The sequence below is a fragment of the Lethenteron reissneri genome, chromosome 24, assembly GCF_015708825.2.
Source record: "Lethenteron reissneri isolate LAM-NWPU_2019-01 chromosome 24, ASM1570882v1, whole genome shotgun sequence".
NCBI lineage: Eukaryota > Metazoa > Chordata > Hyperoartia > Petromyzontiformes > Petromyzontidae > Lethenteron > Lethenteron reissneri.
The window spans coordinates 5,430,309-5,453,395 of NC_083802.1; the positions used below are offsets into that span (position 1 = coordinate 5,430,309).

A 23,087-nucleotide genomic window follows, 5' to 3' on the forward strand; every position below is an offset into this window, starting at 1 on the left:
TGCAATGCAGTGATTGGATGACGATGATGTTGCCCAACACTGCCCTTAGGAATCATACCAGGAAATTGGAGTTCAGTAAATGATCCACTTGCAATAATGGTGCCGAGCGCTCGTGTGATTCCCATTAACGCTAACAGAAACCCATCAACTTGCTAAACATTAATCCGCACTCCTCAGCACCAGCGCGCTGGCATTTTGTAAGCGAGCGTGACCTTTAAACAACGGGAGTTTTTCTTATTTTTTTTTAAAGCGCTCCTTCTAAAAGCCGACTGCAACCACCCCGAGGGGTACTTTAACTCACGCACGCGGAAATCTGCGTAGGTCGTTTTAACAAAAACGTCCAAGGGAAGAAAAAAACAATAACGTGTAGCCGGTGAAAAGTGACATAAATATTTAAAGCGTCATATCAATCTCCATAGCCAAAATTAACTTCGGACTGCATACCGAGAGAAAAACATTGGAAGGAAAACAGAGGCAAAAGATGGCAGCAGCGAGATCAAAGAATTTCTGAGGCCACTACCAGACAACAACTACAACAACGGAGGGAAGGAAGGGATAGCATCCGGGGAGACCTGTACACAACAGTGGGAAGTTAGAGGCTAACAACAACAATCTTATGATTGTTGGGCATTTCGTGAAAAACACTATGAATCAGCAAAAGATGCACCGTTCAGAAGAAATAGCTAAAATATACATATCAAATTGTTATTTTATCAAATAAAAACCTACGTATTGTTTAAATTTTGTTTTCTTAACTAAATGGAATAAAACAAACAATTGGGAGGGAATCTATGACAATCGTTTACAATGCCATACGCTACCTTTGCTGAAATGTTTCACTTGGAGAGTTATTTGCATGATTCAATAAAACAGTATTGACTATTATCAGATGTTTTCATTTCTATGAACAAAGGCCTCAAATAAAGCCATATATGCTACAAGATTCTAGGGTTTCCCAACTTAGTTTCTATTTTCTTGGGTCTTCGGGGGACTGTGATGAGGGTACACAGTGGCGAGATGGAACTCCTTCGACGAGTCCTGGGTTCAATCCCGACCCTAATGCCTGCCTGTATATTTGGATTTTTACTGACAAATTTTGTGACTACAAGAATTCATATTCTATGGTTCTTTCGGTAAAGTCACGTAGTGAATAAAAAATAAAAATTACGGTGATATTATATTTTGTATTATTATTAACTTAATTTTCATTTGTAGTTTTATTATTTTATTGTTATTATTTTTTCTATCTACGTGAATTTACCAAAAGAACCATAGAATATGTATATTTGGAGTTTGCATGTCTCTTTCTCTCCCCGTGATCGCATCTATTTTTCTTCAGGTCCTCCAGTTCTTCCCTCCACATTTACAAACATAACCTTTTAGAGTATTTGGCTGCTATAAATGTCCACGTGATGAGAAGCGACTTCGTTGAGCTATCATTTCTGGCCAGATCGTTTCTGAAAAAGTGCTATAAACCACAGTGGGCTTTTCCTGGTAAACTAAAAAAAATGTTTAATAGTTTACTTGGAGGTCATAGGGTGCTCAGTGGTAAGCAAAAGCGAGTCGGTCGAAAACCATACCCATTTCCTCCCAGGCAATCTGGCTTAAGCTAGGCATAAATGTGAGTCGCTGTCGCACTGTGCTGTACGCTCGGCAAACTGAAGTGTAATTTATCGCCACGGCTAACATGAGTGGAGACCGACTCGCATTGACCAGTGTGGTGGGAGTTTGTTCAAGCGAACCCCCGTGACCAAGGGGTCGGCAAAACCCGAGCCACCGGAGCCGCATGCTGTGGCTCTTTATGAGGACTGCTTCCTCGTGACGTTATTTTATTAAGGACCATCGTCTCGTATCTACGTGCATTGCGGCTCTTGAAATATTGAAGGTTTTTTTTGTCGACCCCTTGCACATAACCAATACGAAGCCTTCATCCAGCAGTGGCTTGACAAAGGGCTGTAATCCACTCGGGTGAAGATGTAATAACATTTTGGCTAACTGCTATAAACAAACCGGCTAATTGCTTATCAATATAAAGTAAATACGGCATACAGTATAAAATGCCCAGAAAACACGCCAAACTGTACACGCGGAAAAAGCCGGCAGACTATGAATAGCATCTTGTTTATAATAAACAAAATTCAAAGATGCTGTGATCATAAATGCCACGGGGTGCAATAAGGAAGCGCTAATCCTTTCAAGTGTTTCACTGCCACCTGCGCCTTCATCTCACCCTTGGACCGTCGTCACACCAAGCAAAAGGGGCCCAATAAAGCCCACCTTTCAACTGGTGCAATAAACAAACTGCATCTCATCTGAAAGAGCTGTCCGTAAAAAGATGCTTTGTTCTCACCACTACACCGATCTCACGTATATTGTTATTTGCCATTATTATTTTCGCTCTATTTTGTGTGCGCGTGCCGTGTTTACGTTCATTCGGTGAAGTGTCTTGAGATGTTCCTCTATTTAGATGTTTAATGAATTAAAGTATTGTAATACATATTACTGTATTGTGTATATGCCATTTTGGAGATTCGGTTTCATTTTATGTAACGCAGGTCCTTGCGTAATACGACAGCGTAGGTTTTCGCACTTGTGCTGAATAACTTTCCAATGTGTTGTTATGATGAAACTACCGCCAATTATACGGCATGTCTGACATTTATGACTAAAAACTACGTAACTCACTACTTTTAGTTTACAGGCAAAGGCCACTGAGCTATATAGCTCTTTTTCAGAAGCGACCTGGCCACAAAATGATAAATCAACGAAGTGGCTTATCACGTGGAAATTTAAAGCAGCCAAATACTCTAAACGCATGGCGATTCTAAATTTAGAGGGAATATTTGGAGGACCCGGAGAAAAATCCACACGATCACAGAGAGAACATGCAAAGTCCAAATACACAGGCGTCAGAGTCAGGATCGAACCCACGACCTCAGGCATACCAGGGGAGGGAGATAACATCTCCCTACCATGGCACCCCATTTGGCTCCATGTTCTGAGAGCTTCTCCAGGAATTTAAGAATGAAGCTCTCAGCACCTTGCTGCGAAATGCCAGACATCATGCACGAACAACACAGGGTGCAAACCAAAAACACACGCATCAAAGAGCTGTCCTTACTTCATGCCTGAAAAATTCTCCAACAGATACAATGTCATGGGCTGACAATATCATCGGAAACAATGTCATCGGACTGCCTGACTGAGGACCTTGCAAGTTTGTTTCCTGTCACGTGAATATTTGTAAAAATCATGGTTCTCCTTGCTGAGCCATCGTGGACTCACGAATGATCAGTTTTACCATTTTTTCTGCAGCTTGCCACGAATTATTTGCTGCTAAATGAGTGTAATCATGCCACATATGCATGGTAAACACCTATACATCGGTTCAAGTCAAAATGTGTTTGTCTATTTAATTTTTTGATTCACAAAATACACACCATTTAAGCCATCTACCAGATCTGCGTATCAGTGTTGTGGGTACTAGTGACAACTCAGTTGTCATTTTCCGTTTGTTTCTAATTTAGCGGCAGGCGATGTTGAAATGAACAATGTAGATTTTGGAATTTCCTAAATTTAATTCCAAATGTTTCTGTCAGCTTCCTGTCCTACAGCTCTGAGTAGTGTTTTATTTTCATAACAAATCTTTTTAATGACGACATAAATCACATTAATTATGCTTCATGCAAGTGCTCATTTCTAAATACGGAAACCTGAAACATATGGAGGACAGAGGGAATGTAGTTTCTAAACACTTATTTTCATCTTCCACCATTAATAAATAAATAACCATCTTTGCAATGTAGTTTCACTTCCAAATTACACAATAGTGCAAGATTAGCTATTCAAATCCACTAGCAATTGGTAATGAATTCCTTTCTCTGTACACTTTGCACTTGAAAATGTTGCTCCATCATTAAGTTCGGCTCGTTTACCCGAGATAGCTCCAGTGAGTTTCATCCTTTTCAGGAGGATCATCCCAAGTTTTATTTTTCAGTTGGGGACAATGTTGCAATGTCTCATCTATAAAGAGTTATTTGCAGGTAACGTTTCATCGTTTGGATATTTTTTGGCCAATACCAGTTACATTACATGTTTGGGTTTTTTAGCCTTGGGAGGAAAGTGGAGAATTCGGAGGAAACCCATGCGAAACAAAGTTGAAAACAAACTCTGTATCGAAGAGCACCCGAATCGGGAATAGAAGCCAGGGTCTTTTTGCCGTGAGGCACAAGTGTTACCACTAATTGCAGGCTGGGTCTCGAGGCGAGGTGGCAGACAACCACTGTGTGGACAATTTCCTTCTCGCTCCAGACTGGGTGAAGAGGCTTGCCTACCGTGCCTCACAGCTGCACTCACGGAGAAGAACGCTTTAGCGAGGGACAGCCAATAGACTGACTGTTAGAGTTCTAGATTTGAAGCTTTCGTGACTACAAGGATTCATACTCTTAGTTTTTTCGGTAAAGTCACGTAGGTGATACAGCAAATGTGGCTGTGACGGTCCCACCTGATGACGGAGACTTGTGTTGCCTCCGAAACGCCGTGATTTTTTATTATTTTCTTTTTATTAATTTTAATTTCATTTTTTTACCTACGTGACTTTACCGAAAAAACTAAGAGCATGACTGTTAGGGGTTTTATTAATGGGTACGTACCCAATTACACAACGATGATTGTGCCTTAACAACCGACCGATGCAAACTTTAGCAGGGCTGGCTCACAGTTGTCCTCATATAGAGAGGAGCACTTTAGGGTGGATAGCCAACCGACTCGCAAGAATTTATGACTGGGTAGGTACCGAATAAAGTTATTCTGTGGATGCATGTGGCCGAGCAATTGATGTCAATGTTAGTGACGTTCCAGAAGGGCTAGAGAGCTGAAATTTGCGAATAAAACTGGGCGATCCATTTAAATACACCTCACCAATTTCTAAACGACCATACATATATAGGACTTGGATGTCAACTGCCTGAGCCTACGCGTCGTTGAATGTCATAAGGAAAGCAGAGCAGTTGTGTTGGACAACATGTATTGGCAGAGTGTTAAAATATTTAATAAGTGATTTGAGATTTGTGAACCACGTGTAGAGAGGCTTGAAAGTGAAACTGTTATTGTCACGATAATGTCTTCGTATTATTTCAGTGAGCTGTCTATAAATACATCTGGCCCCCCATCATGAGAATGTAGAGTTTCAACAGTTGTCTGAAGACGACTAACACACATCAATTCCCCCGTTGCTCTGTTGAGCAGGGGGAAACTTCAACCTTGATTAGACGAGTGACACCAAGTGCGGCGAGAAACTAACAATAAAATAGATGGTGTACACGGGATACCGCTAATTAAACCGCTCCACGTTTGCACAATAGGTGTACTTATTTCACACGTGGAGTGTGCACAGCTGTATATACATACCCTAAATTATACAGAGGTAGAGAAGCAAGCAGTGCCACGCTATTTAACCGACGGGTTTTCTTCCAACTCACCGGGAGGGGCCAGCATGTGGTGCATTAAGAGTGGCTCGTGTCACCCACACTTTAACTTAGCACAAGTAAACAGCCAATCAACGTCCTCTACTTATCTCATCCTACGAAGGTTTTCAAGGTTTTAGTTTTTCTATTTACTTATTTTTGTTGACTTTATATTTTTTTGCCTTTTTGTGTCATTTTGACGACCCAGATCACTCTTACAAATGAGACTCACGCCGCTCTCTTGAGTTCTCAACTGGTGAAACAAATAAACGAGATCTTTTCAGAAGAGAAATAAACGAGACTTGACCCGAGGTTGTGCTGCACGGCTCTCTCGTGTCTTTTTTTGAGCTCTGCTGCCTGTTGTTCCGCATTACCTCCGACGTTTTTGTACTAGATCCCGGAAAGACATCAAGAGAGCAATCCGAAAATCTGTGTACCCGCAGACTAAGAAATGTACAAGACGCAGTATGCTCGTATGCTTAAACCACATCCCGCGGTCAATCAGGGAAGTCCTCGAAGCAACCTATACTGCTTAGGAGTAGTGTCAGAAGACCCCGCAGCCAAGCACCAGCACCCGTGAGAGCACACACTCAAAGCACGTTCCTTCGGAGTGGGCAGGTAGGAACTTGGTTGGACAGCGCATTCGTGCACGACAGACAAATATGCACGACAGACAAATAATCCCTGGTGGGCAGTGTGGAACCTGTTGTTCCTATCTGTATAAAAGATCACGTGACTTGAGGTAGCCAGGCAGCCAGCCAGGTAGCCAGCCCCCTTCATTATCGGCCCCTCCCCCTTGCTTAGCACCCCCCTCCCTTCCTTAGGCCTCTGATCCCCCCCCCCCTCAGGCCCCTCCCCTGACCCTCCTCCCTTAGGGACCTCCCCTCTCCGTACCCGGCAGTAGGTCTCCACCAATCAAAGAGCTGTTTATATTATATATGTATTTATGCACGACAGACAGTCGGACAGACAGACAAATAATGCCTGGTGGGCAGTGTGGAACATTGCTCCTACCTGTAAAAAACTCCCAATTAAAACACAGCACGGACCTCAACAACCACCGTCGTCACCCTTTCACTTCAATTAGCCGAGCGGTGCAAAGTAACCGCCGACTTAATTGGTGCGACCCGCCACAATTGGGGCCCGAGCACAAACAGAATCCATCTCCGGCCACCTGCAGCAGCACACATGCCGACCCACTGACGCAGTAAAAAAAAGAAGCTCCCCCCCCCCGCTCGTACCCACGAAGAACAAACCTGGCTACACCGCAGGAAGCCCTGAAGATGCTCGCCAATACAGCCCCGCTTACGAGCGACTGCCATACATGTAACACACCTCTGCGTGCAATATATCTGGTCACTGGTGTTCTTGACTTCGGGGGGCGTTTGTGTCCTTGTTCTCCCTCGATGAGAGACGGTGGCGTAATGGTTAGCACCCCGGACTCGTGATCCCCACATGGGAGTTGAAACAATGGGCAAATGTTTAAAAATTAACCCGTAAAAACAAAGTTTTTCACTATAAATCCTTTATATGCGTGGCATCGGTTTTATTTTATTATTCATTTCTGTTTTTCTTGAGTAAGAGTTTAATTTTTATCACATTGGTATTTTAAATAAATATGAAAAAAAAAATTCCTAAAAAGTGGAGAATTTAGGAAAAAAATTTCACGAAAATATATTGTCACGCACAACGAGTCTGTGTGCAAAATGTCAGCTCGATTGGATGACGGGAAGTGGGTTAAAAAACGACCGAAAGATTTGCACGGTCGTAAGCGCGCAAGCAAGCAAGCAAGCGAACTTAATATAAAGGATTTAAAAATAGCGCCCGTTCACCGGTGTGGTGGGGTAAAGTGTGGATACTCCCACTTCTTACAAGACGTCTGGCCATTGTGGAAGGGTGGGCCAAAACACCCTCCAGGTCTCTGTGGTGAAGGTCCTTCCTCTCGGAGTGGCGTGAACAAGCAATGGCAGGGCTGCACCTTTACCTTTTTTTATTCAATGAGAACCACAGTGGATCAGTGGGGGTACTCGGTGGGGGGGGGTTATATTTAAATCCTTTATATTAAGTTCGCTTGCTTGCTTGCTTGCTTGCGTGCTTGCTTGCTTACGACCGTGCAAATCTTTCGGTCGTCTTTTAACCCACTTCCCGTGATCCAATCGAGCTGACATTTTGCACACAGACTCGTTGTGCGTGAGAATTAATTTTCGTGAAAATATTTTTCCAAAATTTTACACTGTTTAGGGAAAACAATTTAAATATTTAATTACCAATTGCTTAATGGTGGCAGACAATCATCTGACCCATAGGTGGCAGCCATCTCAAGCCAGAGGACGAGAGGACTCTAGCCGCCACACATATAAAGGATTTAGAGTGAAAAACTTTGTTTTTACGGGTTAATTTTTTTAAGTGTTCGGTTCAGGTTCGCTTGTGAGATCAGTGCTGTTTCATAGTGCAGGTTCCACTCATTAACAATAATAAATACTTTCGTTTCATATCCCGCCAATCATGCCCTCGTCATTCGGGAGGGATACATTCCGGAGATGCTCGTGAACAGCACATGTCGAGAATGAAATTGGCTTATGAAAATGTAACTTTTTTCTGAATTACCTTAAATAAATCTCATCACGTTATGTCACCACTTTCTTTCTCGATTCAGTCATGTAGAGTTCCGGACAATATTTACGGATACCCAAAATCGCAGATAGCAAGTTCGTGAATAAGGAGGGAATACAGTTCTGCGAGTATTACCGGTGGGAACTAAATTATTTTCATTTTGTAACCACGTATACACATTTCATTTGCTTCATAATATTGTAGCATTCATCACCTTCAGGATTTAAGTCCATACAATGCATCATGCATAACATAATTATTGCAGTGCTGTAATACAGTATGTAATTATTTAATTGGAAATATAACATTGAGCATCTATTTAACATCACGTGATATAATACATAATCTTAAGCTTCTAAAATACACTTACATGTACGTGTACATATATGTCAACATGGTGACACTTCATAACCTAATCATAACATTTATATTCATACTAAGGGAAAACTCCTATCTGCGGAAATATTGGGGATCAATATCACATATCCTATAATCTGCAATTTTACTCCATTTTATCCGCAGGGAAAAAATTATGGATAACCCACGGATAACAGGATGCATTTGCCATGCACGTAAAAAAGTGCGTATAATAGGATGACGATGCGCACAAATTTATGGGAAAAGTGACGGATAATAATCGCAGATGATAGGCAAAAAGGAGTCCGTGGATGAGTTTAACTGGACCCTGCGGCTGCTGCGGGAAATAGGACGATCAGAGATCTGCTGCAGTGGAGAGTCCGTTGAGAATCAACAGGAATACATTATTTTTTCCTGTCCCCTGTACGCACCCATCCATGCTGTTATATGATTTTTCAGACAGGGGTTCCTGCAATAGGGAGTGATTGTAAATAGTGGAGCCAACAAGCCGCACGAGAGCGATAATGTGAATTAGCCAAATTGTCGGGTTGGAGATTTAAAACAAATGTCATTTCAACCTCTTTTGCAAAAACTACTTAAAATAAGCTTTGAAATTACACCTCGTTCATTTAAATTGCTGGAGAGTTGTAGATGGAACAATACAGAATCGTGGCATCAAAAGATTGTGACTGCCCATTGTGTACAGAATGTATTAATGTGGGCATGTAATAATCCTCAAGAAATTCGACGAATTATCACAATGTTATGGTAGAGATTCGATGAAAAAAATCGATTATTCTCCAGTTCTGTTTTCACTACAGTATTTTGTTTGTTGTTTGTAGTTTCATTTGTATGGGTTTCTTCTCCCAATGAGCCTCAAAGAAACATTGCCATGTATTTCCTTTGTACAAATCTGACATAATCCATTCCCACAAGCAGAATTTGTATACTGTACATATATTTTGAGTGTATGAATTATACTGTATATTTTTTTTTTAAGTTTTGCAGGCTAATAGGTGGGCAGGCGAGCGGGCGGACGGGAGGGCGGAAGGGAGAGAGGGAAGGGGAAGGGAGGGGGATTGCAGATAGGATCGTGACAAATCATCCTCTCCCAGGGATGTGATAAATTGTCATGATTCGGGGCCAAGAATTGATTCAAGAATCGATTGCTAACATTGTGTTGAAAGTAGCAGTCCCTAGCAGCTCCAGGCCAAGGGGTCACGTAAAAAAACCCATTACATACAACATATATACAAATCGAAGCACATTGATTATATCAGGCTTGTGATTTTATGCGTGTATCGTGGGCCCAGAGAATCGGTAACGATCAATGAATTGATGCATCAATACGCCCCTGAGTTGTTGGCGCTTGCACATCATTCCTCGATATCACCGATGTGTTCAAAAGTTCAAACTACGGCAACTAAAGGGCGCCACAGCGCCTGCCTTCTGCGTGTTCGGAAACCCATCTTTATATTCGACACTGTGCCCTACATACGAGTTGCTGCTCCATTTGGCACTGAAGCTATCCATTGATTAGCACTTATTACTGTGGTCAAATACTGCAACGAACAAGTGCCAGGATGCTTAATTATCACAATGCTTAAGAGGTTAAGTCAAATTCATTTTTTACAGCTTTTAAATGGAAATTAAATGTAGCTTTGTGCGGTCGTGGATGTAATGTGTTTTTTTATGAGCAAATCACTTTTAAAACAGCGTTTAAATTGATCTGAAATTCCCCCCCCCCCTACCCACCAAGATATATTTGTTTAAAATGCATGGTTAAGACCAATAATCTGATATGATTGGCTCAAGCTTTCCATTATTAATGTTTTGTTTACCAGGTGAGGGCCAGGCTGTATAGCTCTTTTTCAGAAGTGACCTGGCCACAAATGATTGCTCAACGAAGTGTGGAAATGTATAGCACCTCCAATTAGCACGGTTGGTTACATACGGTGCAAAAGAAGTTCACTGTACATACAATATACACAACCGAATGTTTCTATTTGTGGAGGGAAAAACCGGAGGACCCGGGAGAAAAATCTATGAGGCCACGGGGAGAACATGCAAACTCCAAATGCTGCAGGCGTCAGATTAGTGGAAACATCCCTTTCAATACTATCACAGATTTCAAATAAAAGAATTTACCATTACAAGGATTTACAATTCGATGAACTGTAACAATTGAACCGTGTGAGTGGAGACACACAGCCCTTTGGTCAATTCACTGCAGGATGGGGGCCTCCCTATGGCGTGCCGTGCTATCACACGCCATAGGAGTTATTTTGACTAAATAGTACTTCACCGGGCTGGTCAACGTGAGACAAGGAGTAAAGGTATGGGAACACAGCATTACAGTACAGCGATGCTGTGTGGTCTGGGATTATTTAGTTGCTTTTGCTACCTCGCCCAAGTTTGATAAATCGGACTTATATAATAATTATATTCTCTATTTTTCACTCCTATCGTGTTTTTGGTATTGTGTGCTGTTGCAACTTGTTGACCGCCCATTCTAGACATCTGCTAAGAAGAGCTTCATAGCTCATCGGATTCCTCCAGTCTGATTCAAGTTTCTGATTCTGATATTACGGAAATGCCCTCTACTGCTCACCTCGAACCACTGCCCACCACGTAGCCTCACAGCCAACTATGCATGGTGGTCACCCATTCAAACACTGTCCAGGCTTAACCCTGCATAGCTTCCCAGATCTGATGACATGGGGGGGGGGGGGGGGAGCATTCCGGGTGGTTTCTCAGCCAAACTCTGACGTCGGATTGAATTTTTTTACTTTTGCTGCTGGGGTCAAAAGGTCATTGGATTTTACGGCTTGTTGATTTATCGGGAGATAACCCCAAAGTAGACGTTAAAAAAACGATATCTGCAGATTCTACAAGGAACTATGCAAAGCAGTGAGATAATGGGATGAGGTAATTGAAGAAATTATGGGAGTTTGTTACCCAAGCTTGATTTCGAGGAGGGGATGACAGGTTTTAAATATAAGACCAGGTATGACAAATTATTATCTTAACATCATGGCGGAGCGATGGAGCAGCTACAGCTTTGTTGATTCCGAGGCAAGCCGGCAGCATTCATGGGCATCTTGTCAAGCAATACCTTAGTAAGTCAGACGGAGCCCATTACAGGGAATATACTTATATGTCGAATAAGAGAGGAAAAGTTTCCCTCGCTTTATACGGTAATAGGTGCATTCCAAAAGCAGGGAGCACAAAGCGAAAAAGCACGAGACATCTGCCTGCCGAGTAGCACGTACAGCACACACACACACTGTGGTTCTACCTCCGACCTCATAGCCACGTGTGAACGAATTTTGGGGCAGAAATAGGTTAAACGCAGGTACGCGAAATAGCACAAACCGAACCCGCATAAAGCAAAGAAAATCTGTATTTTACACACTTTTATTTAACTCACTGTCTGTCATATACTCAAATCTTGTAAATACATTTTTACCCACTTCCCAATGTGGTATCGACTGCAAACTTGGTATACGTATGTCATACTGATGACAATACTATATTCTATAATGAAAAAGAAAAAATATTTTTAAGCAATCTTTTTTATATCTTATGTTTCGGCTTGGGTCTAATTGTCCACGCTCAACTGACGTTGGCTGTAAATCACCACGGTCCCTTACGTTATGGCAAGCCTCAGGGCCACTTCCTGGAGTCGTGGAGTTCTGCCATTACTTGTACGGTAGATTTCATTAAAGCGTGTTTTAAAAAAAGTATTTTTAAATATTACTTATTTGTTTTAAGCCTTTCAGAAATCTGGCAACAGGTCACTGAAGAGGATCCCCCCGTGTCTGGTGGACAAAACTTATCAGGCCGAGCCAAGCGGGTCCCCAAGACTGAGTCAAAGCTTGTTGGATAGAGCACGCAAGTTGATGCTGTGGGAAGCAACCAAAGGCGAGGCGCTAACATGAGACAAAAGTCTAACCTCGAAGGGGATGTCAGTCTCTGATGAATCTGCGATTGTGTAAAACTAATGAGGGTGGCGGTGATGGAGGGGAAAAAACACTGCCACTGTGAAAAAAAAATATATGCTGTGAATGTGCTACTGTAAGACAGAAACACACGCTGGTTGTAAAATCTGTTTGAAACATGATTCCTCCTGGATGGCGGAAGAGTATTTGTTGTGACACCCTTTGATTGTTGATATGTTCAAGTATCGTTGGCATGTTATTTGATTATTGTGGGCTTCTGGATGATGTTGGGGGGCTGGGTGATTAAACTCTCTCAAAATCCTCAAAATCTGCAGTAACATGTGAGATTTCTCGACACCGACACAGTTTATATTCACCAACCACTGTCGACTATTTGTTCCGGTTGTGACAATTTCGTCAAACTGAGTGAATTAAGTGCGAATAAATGTCACATCACAGCGCAGTGAGACATCGTGACATTTCAGCAAATTTATGCGCATTGCGCATGCGACCTATGATCGAGGTAAAAATGCGAAAGCAAAGGAAATAATTAGCAAACATAATAATACATCTTGTCTTTTCAATAGGGGTGTAATGAATTCATCAATCATCCATTAATGTTCATTATTCTCACAATACATGCATCATATTGTGTAAGGGTCAACTTTTCTGGATTCATGTTGTACAAAATGGGTTCACGTGACCCCCTCCAGCCACTAGAGACGACTAACATCACCGTAAAGCAAAACAATATTAATAGAATCGCTACTTTAAATCATGACGAACTTATCGAAATAGAGGCAATTTGTTTGACACTTCATTATTAATATTTCCCCCGTAAAAAATGTTTTTGTTAACTGCCTCTAAACATATCTCCACATAAAGGACGTTGAATTCAATTGAAATGAGCAACTGAGATTATGTTACCGTGAAGAGTTTAGTTTCTGCACTTGAAGTGGCACGTGTGGGCTGTCACACTCGAGTACGCGTTGAAAGGAGTGAAACACATGGAACCACCGCGAATTACCGAGGGCCACGCTACTACATCATCAAAACACAATAGACAGCTCTGGCTAACCGCTGCAGCAGCCCGAGTTGACTTACAAGACCGTAGACTACGACGAAGGACATTCAACTTCCTTACAACCCACATACAAATGCCATCGCCATAATCGACCATGCCTAAATCCACTGCTGGACGGTAAGCCTTCCCAAGTTGTCACCACACCTACACGCAGACTGATTTCATGATTCCATCTAACACGGCATGCATCGTCCCACACAAATTCCATTCCTTGGTGGCCACTTCCCGTTGTTATTGTTGACCATCGTCCACCATCCCTTCTAGCAACACATCGTGCCCAAGCCGACTCGTCTTGAGAGTTTGGAAGATGTCGTGAACACGTGCGCGTTCTCGAATCCACGAACGCCTCTTGTTTCCCCAAGCATTCGTCTTTGCCACGCCGCTTTTGGTGCACGTTTCCGTCCTCGTTCGATATTTCCCCCATTAACGACCGTGTTTCTGCACCACATGTCGAAACTAGGTAGTGCGCACTGGTGCCATACTTAGCTTCATTCCAAAAATAACCATAGCCTCGTGTTTTATTAGCTATACATTAGCTATACATTAAACATAAAAGGCAATGACACTCCATCCCCACGGGAAAAGAACAATGGCTGAAAGGTATCAGATGCTCGAGTTCAGAGACTCAAGGACGGCTCCGCGTGCACTAATGAGTGGCGCTCGGGCTAAAAAGGGAGCAGAGTGTGCTGATGAACATTCAACGACTCATATTCTTGGTTCTTTCGGTAAAGTCACGTAGAAGGGAAATAATACAATAATTAAAATATAAATATTTTTGTATTATAAATCACGTAGAAGGGAAATAACAAAGTAATGCAAATATTAATATATTTGTATTAGAAATATATTTGTAATATTTTATTACTTCCCTTCTACGTGACTTTACCGAAATAACCAAGAATATGAATCCCTGCAGTCACGAAAGCTTTAAATCAAAATTCAGCGACTCGTTTTTTTTAATCTAACCACTGCCCCCAAAAATGAACGTTCATATTTGTGTTTCTTCTCAATAATTATGGCAATTCCTCGGGCCACCCGTAAGGAAACAAATAACATCTCTCGCAAGGAGGAAAGTTCCAGCGTAAACAAATTTCAGCGCCGTATTTTATTTATGATTGCGCTTTTGATTACACGGTGCCGTTTTAACTTGGGGAACAGTCGCGCATTCGCCGTGTGCCGTTGCGAACTATCGACCAACTGAGGATGATGTACCAGTGTCAGATCATGCGAGTGTTTCCAGTGTTGCATTGAATAAAGCATGTTGTCTGCTGTTAGTTTCATTGTCATCGGATTGGTCACAATTCAGTTTAACACGTAGGCTTTCGCGACCAATATTATTCATAATCAATGTTTTTGGGTTTAGATCGGAGGGTTACGACACATTCATAAATAACGCGATCTAAACCCAAAAACATTGATTATGAATTTGGTCACAATTGTTGAAACAATTATTATTGCACCCCTATTTCAGTACCGTGAAAACTAAAACTACAAACCAGATTTCAAATCTCAGTTTTCAAAGTGGATCATGAATTACTTCCGCAGTTCATGACCACACTCATTAAACCCTTTATGTCAACGCTACTCAAGAGACCGTGCAACACTGTATGCTCTCCGGTTGCTCATTGGAATAGCATTCGGTTACCACTTTACTCTGACGTTGGAAATATTGCCATCACTTGACTAAACCCATCCCAATTGGACAATATCACTGTTAGCTTGCCGTTTTGTCTCGTGCTAATTTAAATTGTACACAGACCAAAATCTAATGGTTAGTCCACTGGCCACGAAGTCAACATTAGTTTAATTCCCATGATCACCTGATACATCCTGTGATTAATTATTGCTGAAAACTGGATGGTACAGACCCTGTGATGCCATTCCAAGTGCAGCAGTTAAAATTCCCCACGCCTGCATTACAAACAATAAGCGCCCCTCGCAATAGCTCAACTCCTAAAACGATTGTCGTTATAGAAATTAAAGTAAGTACATTTAGTAAACCCGTACATTTAACTTTTTTTCTGAAGTTAAAGCTAATGCATACGTTATATTATTACATGCTCAATGTGTCCTGTGTTGAGTATGTAATTTATGGTAATTGCATGCATATTGAAGCAGCGACCTTTTTTCTAGTTTCCACTGTTCCAGTCACGGCGCGTTTATGATGGCTTTTACCAGTACAGGCTATAACATCCAGGCGTGCACCTGTGTACCTGTGCTCTGCTAATGCGTGGCAGGAGCACGAGACTCTTGTTAAGGCGCTCTTCTTGCACCTCCAACCCAGCGTATATATAAGCTCCTAGCCTGGCAGTGTCTCATTCTTCACCTGAAGACGGCTGCTTGCGTTGTAGCCGAAACGTCGTGAGAATTATTTTATTTTATTATGTTTTATTTTTATTATTTTATTACTTCCCTTCTACGTGACTTTACCGAAAGAACCAAGAAGATCTTGCGAGGCAGTTGAGGTTGCACAATTGTGCGCTTCTGTAACTTTACTGTGCTAGATGAAGGCCTCCCCTACGCTGTTGTTGGTCGTTGGGATTATTTGACAATACTTCTTCACACTGGACAGTACATTAGAGGGGTGGTGGTGGGGGGTAGAACAATAATACATTTCATGCACTGCCCTCTCTTGTAAAACGCCCTTGACACCTATCGTTGTGCATTGTTGCCACCTATCCGAGCACTCGGCACACTCAAACCTGCTTAGCTTCCGAGATATGATGACATCGGACCTATTCTGTGTGATTTGGTCAGATGCGGCTCATACAATTGCGAATTTAAAAAGAGTGTAACAGTCACGGACAGGATGTGACATTTGATAACAAATGTTTTCAGATACACAACTTAGACTTAAATTCAGATTTCCCCAATGCAGCGTAGCACTTAACATCTCCAAAACGATCAAAGAGGCCACGGGTTGCAGGTGCTCCTCCATTCTCTTGGTGAACTCTTTGCGTTCAGGTTACGCAATGCTGTGCACACTGCACGGCTCACATTCCGATTGTAGCACATCACCAACTCGTACTCAGCACCAAGGTGCTTATTCTCCAAGGACTCATTAACTCATTATTTATATTGGAATGACCTCCAAAAACCTCCTACCCCCCCAAAAAAAAAAATAATCGTAATGGAACAACAGAGCCCTCTTATTTCTAGATTTGAAGCTCTCGTGACTGCAATGATTCATATTCTTAGGTTTTTTCGGGAAAGTCACGTAGGTAAAAAATGTAAATTAATAAAAGTAAAATAAAACCAAAATAAAAAATTCACGACTCATTTACTTGATACAGCGAGCGTGCTCTGACGGTTCCACCTGAAGTCGGAGGCTTGTGTTGCTTCCGAAACGTCGTGAATTTTTTATTTTGTTTTATTTTACTTTTATTATCTTCTTGGTTCTTTCGGTAAAGTCACGTAGAAGGGAAGTAATAAAATAATGAAAATAAAACATAATAAAACAATAGTGAGAATTGTTTTATTATGTTTTATTTTTATTATTTTTTATTATTTTATTACTTCCCTTCTACGTGACTTTACCGAAAGAACCAAGAAGATGAATCCCTGCAGTCACGAAAGCTTTAAATCGAAATTTACTTTTATTAATTTACATTTTTTACCTACACGGTGACTTTACCGAAAAAACCTAAGAATAAGAGCCCTCTTATCCAAGGAAATGTGGGGGGCGAACATCACAGATCCTGCTATCGTTAGGGGTTATTCACGAGTTCACTCGACTCATCCAAGAATAAGACATCTCACGCATCATTATTGGGAGATATGATGAATTTGCACCCGCCTCCACTTCTCTGCCAACAAAAATCGCAGATATTGTAATAGGAAGCCATTCGGTAATCTGGGATAGACATGGATAGTCGCATTTATTAGAAAGAATAGGTGGCATGGATCATTGGAGTGAATATTACAAGCCGCTGGGATAATAAAGCGTTGGGGATTATGAGGCAGTGAGCAAGAGGTGTTCTACTGTATTTAACAGGAACTGTCGTCATTTAACGTGTACCTTTGTTGTAGTAACAATGCAAAATACCAAGGGAGGCAGCCAATACCAACGCAGGCCAGTGCCAGAAAGATAACGTTACCTTAAAACAGCACGGAAACGAACGGTCTGTGCAAAAAATAGCACCAGAAATGTTGAACTAAGTCCTACCGGAGTTGAAGGTGCATATTGTTCATCATAATTCAGCACGGGGCTGTCAAACCGATGACGACAACAATTTATCACAATCTCGACTATTCCCTATGTTGGGCAATTTTTTGCTTCATTCGGAACACCGTGTTTCTCGCTTTGCCCTTGCAAGAGTAATTTATGTGTGGGTTTTAATAGAAGGGCTTTCATTAGCTTCACACATAATGCCCATAAATGGTTTTCAAGTTTCGCCAGGACTGAGCCATTTATTAGTTTGTTTACACACGTTCATGACAACAGACATAAGCACCTGAAAGAACGAACAAAACCTCCATCGCATATTTGTCACGTCACTTTTAATACGAACACACACGCGTGGGTGTGTGTCAGAGGTCGCAACCGGGTACCCGATACCCGTACCCTACCCGATACCCGGCTACCGTACCCGGCCGGGTACGGGTACCCATTTGCGACCCTGGTGCGGCCGGGTACGGGTACGGGTAGGCCGTGAGTCACTGGTGAGTAGCCGTTTATCACTCATTTCGGGTAGGGTACGGGCACGGGTAGGGAACGGCTACCCGTACCCGGCCGGGTACGGATACCCATTTGCGACCCTGGTGCGGCCGGGTACGGGTAAGGAATCAAAACCCGTTTGCGACCTCTGGTGTGTGTACGCGTAGGTGTGTTAAACCTGCCACAGTGAATAGATTGAAATAGATTTGAATAAAGTTCGAGCTCGGCTATCTGATTACTTGAGTAATGTCATCAATGACTTTACCGTGTTGCATCGGTTGGATTATTTGAATAATCGGACGACAAAAAACTTGGGGGGAGGGGGGAAAGTATCACATCTTTTCCCACGTGTGCCACTGGACAGATGGTGATGGGTGAGGGCTTAACGATGACACCGGCATCATTAGTTGCGTCGCAACGAGTGTGTGGCTTGTAGTAGTAGTAGGGGGTTTCCTGCCTTCAGGAAGCAAGATGTGTGGGGCCGGCCGCTATTTAAAAATGGGCCCGAGTAATCCATTACGGCAAAATAGTCGATTGCAGTTTTCAGTTGATTAATCCACTCAACAGGCTCATTATCCACTGTGTGAATGTGCGCCATATTTAAAGCATTTGTCACGTTTCGCTGCCTTCACAATCAGACGAATTGTCGTGATTTGGAGTCAAAGTTTGATTCAACAATGTATTCTTATTTTCCTATTTTGTTGAATTTAGCGACTTCTTATACCACCGTAAGTCACGGGGACCCATTGCACACAAGCTATACGTCGAGATCTTAAAGTCTTAAAAAAAGTCTTAAAGTCACTTTATTGTCAAGTGTGTTACATGCATGACATACAACACAGATGAAATTACAGTCCTCTCTCTTGGTCCCACGGTGCAACCAAGCAATTAAAAAATTAATCACAATTAACAGACATAAATAAACAATAAACAATCGGCGATCAACACAAGATAAATAATCAAAAATGTAATAGACTTAAAATAAACAAGTCAAGAATTTTTTAAATGTCAAATATTATTAAAAAAAAGTATTTAAAGAAATAAGATATTTAAACCAGTGTGATAGTGCGATGTAGTGCAATGTGCAGTCCAGAGATCAGGATGTACGAGTGAATGTGTGTGTGGGGGATAGGGTCAGGGGGCAAAGGGGGGTGGGTGGGCAGAGGGGGGGAGTGATGGTAGAGCAGGGAGGGAGATCGAATCGGTGGCTGTATTGTGGGCCCAAGGACCGATATTAATCAATTAATAGATGCAGACTGTTGTGCACAACCCTTTGTCAATCTACTGCCGGTGTTGGAGGGTCATTTGACTATACTTCCCCATGCTCGCCAAGTGCAAGCTCCTAAAGAACGGAGGCCCATGACCCATTCAGATATCATTCGCCGCTGACGTTAGCCATGGCTATGAATCGAACTCAGGTCTGCTGGGTTATTAGCCCAGTACGTTGATCAATGGGCCGCTGCTCCACCCCAATGACCGAATCAGTCGTAGATGCATTGAATGGAGGTACTTTCTTTGTTTAAATCCGCACGCATACAGAGTATGCATAAAGTATACTGTTAAATAATGTCCTAAAAATACATTAGACTGCACCGTGTGTGGCGAACAGCCGTGGACGTCTGACCGTGACCAAGTCTTGTGTAGCCTTACGCACAGTTATGCAACCATGCGTCTGTGCTTCTGCACACCACGATGTGTTTGTCGTTGGGTTCATTTATTTATTTTAATTTAAATCAAAATAATTGCATTTTTGTAAACAAACAAAATTAGGTTACTAATTATTTCATAACAATGTTTGTATTCACAATGGCACTCCCAATGCTATTTCCAACAATTACCGGCATCTAGTGCATGTCTGCGCAGTTTAACTGTTCATTGAATGAATGCATTACATGTGTTGTTTTGTAGGTTACACTTTAATGTAAATAAAATGCTTCGCTGCATTTGACTGCGTAGGCCTACAAAATCAAAAAAGTGTGGTCGTGGAAAATATTGATTCTCATCTCATCTATAGTCCTTTGTCAACCCACCGATGGGGGAAGGCCTTCCACGTTGGTCAGTGCGGGTTGGGGGAGTGACAGCCCAGGACCGGTTCAGAGATGTCTCCCCTCTGACGTTAGCCGTTGCTGGGATTGAACTTAGGTTGCCAGGTACAGTGCACAAAAACACTGCCTTTCGGGATTAGTTATCATTTTTCTATATTAATAATTTTTAAAACTAAGCTTAGCCCGTACTAAAAAAAAGCCTGGATGAAAGTTTAAGGCGGTGGCACGGCCCAGCGGTAGTGCATTCACTGCTTGTTGGTTCTTTCGGTAAAGTCACGTAGAAGGGAAGTAATAAAATAATACAAATAAAACATAATAAAATAATTCTCACGACGTTTCGGCCACAACGCAAGCAGCCATCCTCAGGTGAAGAACAGGTCTGTCGGAAAGACAGCGTCATTCAGCGTCATTCAGACGCTGTCTTTCCGACAGACCTGTGACTTTACCGAAGAAACCAAGAAGATTAATCCCTGCAGTCACGAAAGCTTTAAATCGAAATTCATTCACTGCTTGTTGCAGAGGTTCACGGTTCGAAATGAGTGGCCGTCCCTGGACATTACTGCGGGTGTATGCACCGTAAAGGTACAGTGGACGTTAAAGAGCCTGTGACGCATTTGTAAGAGCAGGAGATTGTATGTCCAAATTTTTCTAATTTGAAAAAAAAAACACTACAATTTGAAGAAGAAAAAAATACCTGCAAATAACACAATTGTGATTATACATTTCTATCATGGCTCACTACTGTGGAAACTTGGCAGTACGCTCCGGAAAAAAGAGTCGTGGGTATCAGTGAGGCTTTCCATGGTAAACAAGCAATGTCATAAAAATAAAGCGGTAACTTGAGTTTGAGAAGATGAAAAAGGAACAAGCTTAGTTTGTGACCATACAGGCATGGGTTGTGACTATCAACTCAAACCCTGCACTGTGTAGTTTGCAGAGGTTATACACATAGAGACACCGCACGCAGACTAAAAGCTCCCACGGTTAATGATTAAACCAGGCAGTGACTTAATTAGAGTGGGATTTTGCAATATAAACATGACACAAGGGATATCTGTGAACGGACGCCAAAACAATAATAATTCAGCAATATTTCTAAAATCATTACGAAAATGTTTATCAACGCCATGCTGTCCACTTGGAAGAATGGTGGTGTTAAATTGGCTTTTAAAATGAACTGGGTCTTTCAAACAACGGCAGGGGTCAAATGAACAAAACTCCCCCCCACACGATGGGACAGCGAGTTTCCTCATTGTTTTTCAACGTGTTTTTTTTGCTCTCGCTGGAATGTGCTTACATAAACTTTTATAAAAACATGCCATTAGGCGCACACTCATGGAAATCTTATTTCGGGCAAGTGGGAGGATTTTACATGACACGATTGCCTTAGTTGAATTCAGCATCTGGCATCAACCATAGGGCTTTTGTATCCTGTTTTTTTTCGGGTTCAATCCATTATACTTGAAGGCAAGATGAAGTCAAAACCGAGCAAGTACCTTTATAAAAATGCGAAGCACAATGTGATATTATGGTATCACACATGTTGCGATGATGATGATGTCGTACGTGATGGCATGTATGACACGGAACCACACTTGAATTTATTCCTGAGACTACGTGAAACGATTTCATTGTTTAAAGCACAAAAGTATTCATTACGTTTTTTTCCATTAAACTGAAGGCGATTTAAAAAAAAAATTACATTCAATGCGGGCACATTTTTGTAACAAAAAAAAACAATCGCTAAAAAAAAGTGAGCATAATGTTTCACCTGACGTAACGGTTGCGCACACAGAAGGTCCGCCTCGCACAGCGGTGGCACGGCGCTCTCTGTCTATTTTGGCAGGAAAAGGGTCAAATTGGTGGAAAGAAATCATACATTTTTGTTTGTTTTCAGTAACATTCCAACACATGGCCCCAGAATGTTTTCATACAATCTGTAGGTAATGTTCACTCCCAAAGAGCACACTTTGAGTACATAAGCATGTGCGTGTGCGTGTGTGTGCGTGTGAGTGTGGGGAGCGGTAGTGTAGCGGTTAGCGCGCTGCGCTATGAACCTGGCGACCCGGGTTCGATTCCCGCTCACGGCCAAACCAGTGACGATTATCTGAACAGGTCCTGCGCCTCCCCTAGGTCGACTCAGCCTTAAATGAGTACCTGGTGCGGTGTGTAAACATCGCCACTGGGGAGACAAAGGCGGTAGGGCGTGGTGCTGGCCACCCACCCCCTCGTGTACCGTTCCGGCCTTCATAGGTGCTCGCTAACAGCACTTGCCCCTACAGTCTGTTAAGGCTATACGGGGGATCTTTATCTTTGTGCGAGTGTGGAGCGGTGGTGCAGTGGTTCAGACACTTGCACTACGAACTCGGCGACCTGAGCTCGATTCCAGACACAGATGCATGAATGAGCAATTCGTGGTTGAACCAATCCCTGGGCTTCCCCAAGGTGAACTTAGCCTTAAAATGAGCATTTGGTGAGCTGTGTAAGCATCAGCACTAACGCCGTGCTGACCTAAATAGGTGCTCGCTAACATAGCTTGCTCCCAACAGTCTGTGAGACCTTTGTGTGTGTGTGTGAGAGTGCGCATATACATAAGTTGTGGTTAACACTTGCCGAGGTCATGCTATTAAGGCACAAACACATACATGAAGTATCTCATGCTTAACGTTCATTTGAAGTTACCCTTTTTATTATCTCGGTCTCAAAACTTTAATTGTTGATAAGGAGGTGAACCTGAGATCCAACACATATGAATGTATGTATGCCTTATTGAGTGAATTTTCCTGAATATATTTACATGCAAGTGCAGATTATGCTGTACAGTGTGCATACAAAGAACGGTACACAGCCTGTTTTACAACGGGACACACAAAGGCATTTTGTTACCAAAAAAAACCTATTCTGACCATCATTCATATGTAACGA

The 23,087-nt window shown here is 42.2% G+C and overlaps 1 protein-coding gene and 1 long non-coding RNA gene across 5 annotated transcripts in view; one reads left to right on the forward strand and one right to left on the reverse strand.

Annotated features, from left to right (window-relative positions):
- LOC133346453 (uncharacterized) overlaps nt 1-13,109 on the forward strand; it is a 58,558-nt gene extending 45,449 nt beyond the window's left edge. Inside the window, exon 3 of the long non-coding RNA XR_009755564.1 lies at nt 12,218-13,109. This is a non-coding gene — a long non-coding RNA (uncharacterized LOC133346453). The remainder of the gene's footprint in view (nt 1-12,217) is intronic.
- LOC133346452 (RNA-binding protein, mRNA-processing factor 2a-like) overlaps nt 1-23,087 on the reverse strand; it is an 80,659-nt gene that overhangs the window by 51,265 nt on the left and 6,307 nt on the right. For 3 of the 4 annotated variants that reach the window (XR_009755561.1, XR_009755562.1, XM_061558025.1), the window contains exon 2: nt 21,934-21,996. The exons of the other annotated variant lie outside the window; for it this stretch is intronic. Coding sequence is in view for 1 of the 3 variants with exons in the window: in XM_061558025.1 (XP_061414009.1) it covers nt 21,934-21,996 (63 nt within the window). In the remaining 2 variants the exon portion in view is untranslated. The remainder of the gene's footprint in view (nt 1-21,933; nt 21,997-23,087) is intronic. 4 annotated transcript variants of the gene reach the window in all.